The 7349-nt window shown below is 43.6% G+C and overlaps 1 protein-coding gene across 1 annotated transcript in view; it reads right to left on the bottom strand.

Moving 5' to 3' along the window:
* The window catches only part of XPO4 (exportin 4), a 1500264-nt gene that overhangs the window by 1382616 nt on the left and 110299 nt on the right, over nucleotides 1-7349 (bottom strand). Inside the window, exon 2 of the mRNA XM_044073186.1 lies at nucleotides 4390-4528. Within this exon, the coding sequence (XP_043929121.1) occupies nucleotides 4390-4528 (139 nt within the window). The remainder of the gene's footprint in view (nucleotides 1-4389; nucleotides 4529-7349) is intronic.

Here is a 7349-nt window from a genome sequence, read left to right as displayed (position 1 = left end):
GTGGTCGGGAAATTTGCATATTTTTACCAATGTAGTCTATCACCTGAACAGGATCCAGAAGAGATTTGGACGCATTGATTGTAATCCCCAAGTGAAGTGCAAGCTTTAGGAAATGATCCCTGGTTTGACAAAGTAGAAGCCTCAGGTGAGCAGCTACTACTGCCATCACTTTGGTGAAAACCTTGGGGATTGTGGTGAGGCCAAAGGGTAGGGCTCGAAATTGGTAATGATCAACTCCTAGCCAGAAGCAGAGGAATCTCCTGGAGCTTCTGTGCATCTTTATGTGATAGAAGGCATCCTGGAGGTCTAACGAGCACATCCAGTCGCTCTCTTGCAGGTACGGCATGATGGACTGTAAAGTGACCATCCGGAATTTTTCTTTGGAAACTGACAGGCTCAGGGTAGAAAGATCCAAAATGGGCCTCAAGTCCCCCATTTTCTTTGGCACCAAAAAGAACCTGGAGTAGATGCCCGATCAAGACTAATCTGGTGGGGCAGGTTTGATAGCTCGTTTCTCTAGCAGCTTGGACATTGGAGAGGTTTGGGAGGAACCACAAAAGGGACTGAGTATACTCTGGATATAATCAGAAGCACTAAACGGTCTGCTGTGATGGACTACCATGCCGCTAGGTGCAATGACAATCGACCCCTGACTGCCTCCTGAGTAGAGCAGTCAGGCAACCCCTCAGGCTTGCTGGCTGGGCCTGTCCAAGAATGGTTCTCAAGTCTCAAAATTCCTCAGACCCACTCTGCCTCTGGGCTGGCATCTATCCTGTCCCCCTCTGCCTCTGGGAGAAAGAGAGCCCCGAGTATCCCGGGAATACTGAGATTTCTGGAACCACATCATCTTTTGCCCTCGTTGATTCCAGGAAAAGGATCTTTGAGGGTTCAAGAAGTGGATCCCGATGGCAGACAGTGTCTTCCCATCTTTCTCACTCTGGACTAAGGTCTCTGTGACCATCTTAAAGGGTAGAGCCATTGTATAGGGTGTTGGCAAAAGACACCTTGAAAGGTTCTGAGAACTATCTGAGCCAGGCATTGCACCTCATGGACATGCTGGACCTAGCTGCTCCTTCAGTAGCATGTGAAGAGAGTCACATGGACATGTTGAAAACTGCCTTTAAAGTGGCCATCCTTGTGGAGAACTTGTCTCTGTACTCATTTGACATGGACTTGGGGGGAGACTCGGCCAGTTCCTTGACCAGGTCGCACTAGTCTAGTAACGTAGGTCAGGTAGTTCCTCCCTGATAGAAAAAGTCGCTGACACAAACCCGCTTCCCTAAGCAGTCCATCATCCTAGACTCTTGGTCAGTGGGATGAACAGAGGAACTCTCCTGGGCTACTTCCTTTTTAGTGGGTGCTATCACCACCACAGCGACTACAGGGGAGCCTTTGTTCCACACTGGTCTATCTGATGGTGGACTCAAGATTTTGTCTGGATGTTTTGGGGTTGGTTCCATGGTGTCTGGCTCCTTCCAGGCCAGTGAGGTGACCAGGTCAACCAGGGAATCTGTGGGAGGGACACCCAGGAAAGTAGATGGGCCCATGCCGAAAGCCTCCACGAACACAAGATTCATCAGAGGAAGGTTTGGGGGTGGACCAACCTCCCCACTGGCGTAGGATTTCCATGATGTCTCCAAAGGAGACATCCTCGGGAGGTGATCAGGGGGAACCCCCATCATCCAAATCAGTGTCCTCGGTGAGGGACTCAGGGGGAGTACAAGTGCCTCCTCATACACGTATGCTTGCGAGGCCAGTCTCCGGTGGGGCTCTCGGAGGAACTCACAAGCCACTTGTTCCTCAAGTGGAACCGCCTGGGGCTCTTCGAGCATGGGCTGTCCCCCCTGGTAAAATGATGGGATTTGTAGACAAAGCCGAGGGAGTCGGGGCGGAGTCCGAGGAAAGAGTCAAGTGTCTCGATCCAGTGGAGAGAACCCTTTTTACCACGAACACAGAGGGAAAACTAGCCTCCTGGGCCACCATTAAGGAAACCACTCTCCCCGGATCAGACGCGAGAATTTCAGCTGGGCCCAATGTGGACAGAGGGGGGGGGGGGTGTTCTTGGCCCGACAACTTCGGAGGCGATGGAAAATCTTCTGCTCCCTCAGATATGACACCCAGGCTCTGGCTCAGAGAGCCACTCAGATCTGAACTGGTTGGATCCAACATGCTCCAGGCAGCTGCCGGCATCAATGAGACTGGTACCATCAGCGTCGACCACCTGACTAAGACCATCCTCGGATCCAAGTACTCCAAACCCAGTGGACAGATCGGAGAAGGAGAAATTGGCGTTAAGAAAGGACACGAGCTCCCCCCTCCAGAGGGAGAGGGGGCTGTCAAGACTCCCATCTGGATCAGAGTACGAATGAACCTCATCAATTTATCCAGGTTGACTTCAGATAAGCTTCGGGTGGACCTAGACGAGGCCAGACTCCGACCTGGCAGGTCGAGGAACCAAGGCCCTAGAAAGTGGCCGTGGCTCATTCGGCTCCGGGGAAATTCTCGGAGATTGGAGCAGAGGGAATTCACGGATCCTAGACCAACTCTTGGCAGGAGTAGAAGCAGAAAGGTCCGGGTACCTCTTATGTTTTTCTGGCCTGTGATCTCTCTCCTTCTCTCTGCCTCTTCTGCGCTCCACTTCCACAGGCTTAGAAACAGGAGGTTGAGTCCCAGCCTTGGATGTAGGAGAAGCAAAGACAAGAGAGGAAGGAGAGACTGCCACAGCAGCCACTGTGACCGAAGCAGTGGAAGAGGCAGCTGCCTCAGAAGTGGGTAGAAGGCCTTTCAAGGCAAACTTAGCCAGTCTATCCTTACTAGCGCACGGGTTAAAACCAGCACAAATGGTAGCCTGTACTTAAATGTGCTACACCCAAGCACATAACAGTGTGGCCATTGGCTGGTGACAATTTGTGGCCACACTCAGTGCACCTCTTAAAGACCGGCTTGGGGTCAGCCATCTCTCTTACAGAAAAAAAAAAAAAAAAAACAGCACGCACAAGAGAAGGAAAGAGAGAAAAACAAAAACTATTTCCTACTCAGGCCCACTCACCACACACTCAAAGGCACACAGAACGCTGAGAGGGAGGGGAAGCAACACACTAACACCGAAAAACTACAGGAAAAAAACTAAAACACAATGCACCAGCGAGGGGAGGAGGAGAGGGAACCTACACTAACAGCTAACACTCAACCAACTAAGAAAAAACTGCTTACTTATCAAATAACCCAACTCACAAACTCAGAGCTCAGTATCACAATGCTTCTGGCAAGCCGTAGCAAATGAGATCTGAGGGTTGGGAAGGTAGTGGAGGTGTATTATGGGTAAGGGGAGGAGCTTGGAACTCAGAGCAGATGCTAGTGAACTTGCCAGCTCAGATCTGATACCCACAGGTTGAAGATCAAATGAAGTAAACTACTTCAGATCCTGAAATACATGAATAAATAATTTCAGAAAACAGTACCATCACAACTTGGAAGCTGACAACAAACTGTAAGGGTTAGTGACTATTTGCTTTTACATGTCTAAGCACAAGTGCAGTATACAAACCATCTATACACAGTAATAAAAACATACATATGGAAGCCTATAAAAGACTGTATCAGTTGTGGTAGAGTAAAAATCTCTGCTTACAGGAAGGGCCATAGCATAAAGACAGATGACTGCAGTCTGGACATTTTCTGGTCTGCTAAATCTGCATTACAAGCATACGATTTACCACAAAAAAATATATATATAGGGATTGTCGCATAATGCTTTTAGAAGATTACCTATATGATTTTCAGTAATCTGAAAGTAAAGAAATCTCATTTAAGGGGCTTCCAGCATGGTCTTTTGTCCAGGTTGAACCTCCAGCTATACTTAGTTGTAGAACCAACCCCCAGGGATGTGCAGTAGCAAACTTGGTCTTCTACACACCAGAAGTCCTGCCACACTTTCATAATGCAGGTGCAACAGGATGATTTGTTGGATTATTTTCTGTTAATAACTGTTCATTTTATACATACAGAGGGTGTTGCTGTGACCAGCAGCCCCTCTTGCTACATATGATACAGTGCTCTTCTAATGCACTGCTTTTTCACAATAAGCCAAAACACTTCAGATGGACACTTCCACACCTATACTGTCCCCACCCCAGTGGCACTACAATTAAATAATCCTGCCTGAACCTCCAACACATCACAAGTTCTCAAAACCTGAAACATGGTTTCACAATATTAAACTTCAATTTTATCAGTTTCTCTCCTGAATTTTGTTGAAGCCAAGTTCACAGCAAAATGTCCCCACTATCAAGACTTTGATGGCAGAGATATGGCTTTAAAAATACTGCAATACAACAAAGCACTAAAATCCACAGTTTATTAATTATAATTATATAAATGAATACTTACCACAGTATGATTACCACTGCTTATTAACTGACTGACTTCATGAAAAATGCTCTTGCAGTCAATCGATTTGTCTAATGATCCACGCTTCACAATTACTGCTACTGCTAAAAGAATCTGTTCTCGAACATATTTCTGAAGGCTGTAAAAAAGACAGTAAAAAACACTTTTGGAATTTTTCTCAGGCCTAAGACTTGGTTAAAAATTTAATTTAATAACTGGATCTTCCAGGAAATCAGCTATTTAAGCAATATTTACTGGATGCAGATTAAAACAGGAAGCACGGTTATATAATTATGTAATGATTCAAGACAACTGCACTGTTAATGAGCTACAGATACAGTAGTAATACAGATCAATAACATGACTGGATCAGTCACCGGATGAAATAAGCTACTGTATATATACAAGCAAATGAAGGACTTCATTGCTTAGGGTTTGGGCAGCAACTCATTCTAGGGAGGTCAAAACACATGGCTTTACCTCATACACTATAAGCCAACAAAGGCATGACAACATTATAACATTAATACAAGGGTAGCGGGTGGGTTACCCAGTTCACCAAGGAGGGTTTCACGGACCTGGGGAGAAAAAAGTAAGCCAGTACAGAAGCACATCACACATCAGAAGAAAGCTGGGGGGGGGGGGGAATAATAAAACGAGGAAAATGTGATAATACAGTGAGCTTAGAAGACATGGGTGTGACCACATTCATGACCAAATACAAATAAGTAGGTGCCTGAATAACTCGTGCCCTTAGCATATATTAAGACTACCAACCATCAGCCATTCCACTACAGTGTCAAATTAATGCCTCATGGGTCACAGAAAATCAAGAGACACCATCAGCCAGGCAATCAAGGGCTAACCTACTTATCCTTCTGTTCCCTCACAGCAGCCTTTAGTGCATACAATCCCTGCCAAGTAATATATATGCATGCTTCCCTTCATGTGTCAAATCCTGACTACAGTGAGTAAATGTGATGCTTATTCAGTGCACGCATCTCAGCCTAGTCTTGCCAAGTTGTAATATCCAATGACAGCGGAGCAGTAGGTCAGGCTGATGTACTCTACTCAGAATGGGTGACCTGGTGTAAGCCAGTGAATCTCTGATTCTAGAGACATCACTTTCAGTACCTAGGTGGCTAAAGGAGACCTGGTTATTAAGGACATGGTCAGGGTTTCATCCACCTGAGTAATAATACAACTAAATTGCAGCTGATGAATAGGTCCCATCATGAGTTGCTATCTGTAAATTGGATAGCATTTTTAAAACTCAAATACCACTGGGAAAAAAACTGAAACACAGGACAGAGCTACACGTACTTAAGCATTCACAACTTACACTGCTTTTCATCAGAACAGACTTCTTCAGAAATACACTTACCATCCACTGAAGTATTCATATAAAAAGCATCCAATCAAAAAACTTCAATTAAACAAACCACTTAAAATAATGAATACAAGTTAATTAAAAATGTGTATAAATTACAACACATACTGCTTACAATACATATTAATTCATGACTTTCAATCTTCTGTCCTTTAGAAAATATTTAAATGTTAGTTTCACTTAATTCTGAATGTTCACCAGCCCTTAGTCATATCTGCCATTCAGTTTCCATTTTACCTATACTACTCTTAAAATCACCAGCCCTTAAATCTTAACTTGCTCCAGCATAAAAAATTAAAAAATGTATTATTTAAAGCACTATTTGTATTTATACACATTTTAATGAAATTATTATTGTCAAGTGGTTTAACTGAATTTTTTGATTGAATGCTTTTTAAATAATTACTTCAGTGGATGGTGTTTGTTTTTCTGAAGAAATCTATGCTGACGAAAAGCAGAGTAATTAAAGTTGTATACGCTTAAATACGTGTGGCTCCTGTGTTCATTTACTTCTCCAGTGGTATTTGAGTTTTCCTCATAGCTCGTGTCCAGGATTTTCTCCTCATATTTCGAGCTGTTCCTCATAAAATCTATGGTTTTCAGGCAAATCACTGCAATGATCTGAGGACTGAAGTCACAAAATAATGGCATACATTTGAGTTTCAGATTTCATATCCTACAGAAAATGCACAGCAACACAAATCCTGTTATTCTACCAACTTTCTAAGTTAATAAGAGCAACATTTAAAATCTGTCCCTATTTTCTGGCCTTTGCCCCCCCCCCCCATTATATTAGGCTTTGTCCAGATTTATTGCTCTAAGGGGTAGAGATGTACGGTTTTATTGGCTTTTGGTTACCACTCAATGTTTTTTTTTGGTCATTGAGCTGCTACTAAGAAAACTGATGGCTTCTGGTATTGGAATGGAATTACTGGATCTTACAATACACACAGTCCTGCAGAGCCAGTATTTTTGTGTTTCCAGCCTGCACCTGGTTTTGAATAACCTTCAAAACCGCTAAATTCCCTGCCTGGACAGGCGAATGACCTGAAGAGTAATTATCAGTTTAAGCAGATGTCTCAAAGTAATCACAAGGTGAGAAGAGGAGTGTGGTGGCACCATGAGAAGTTGTGGTTCCTCCTGAATGATAGTGAGAATTGGGCATTTCTGCTATTTTACATGCTAAGCATAATCATTTCAAGGAACTCGAGAAATAACTTGCTAACTTGGTGAAAAATCTTACAAAATTTCAAGCCTTAACGATTGAAAATATGTACTTTTGAATACCGTTTCTCTTGACATAGTACCAAAAGAGCTGAGGTTCTCTTAAGTTTCCCAACAGCACTGAGAAGGATGAACCTTATTACGACTTGGCTGATTTTTTCAACAAGGCTGGACTTGAGTTCCTTAGGTGGCACATCAAAAACAATACTAAAGTTATGGCATGTCTGAAAAAGAACAGTTAAGTTAGATGGACAAATTGGCAAAATGCTTAAGACTATGCCAGATGAACGGACTGAATAGATTTTTCCTACTATTGAGAAGTGTGAAAAGACTATTATTGGTCAGA

This window comes from Protopterus annectens, chromosome 5.part1 (genome assembly GCF_019279795.1).
Source record: "Protopterus annectens isolate FY-2018-M chromosome 5.part1, PAN1.0, whole genome shotgun sequence".
Taxonomy (NCBI): Eukaryota; Metazoa; Chordata; order Ceratodontiformes; family Protopteridae; genus Protopterus; species Protopterus annectens.
Note: the sequence above shows the minus strand (reverse complement) of the source record. Positions and strands in the feature narration are given on the sequence as shown.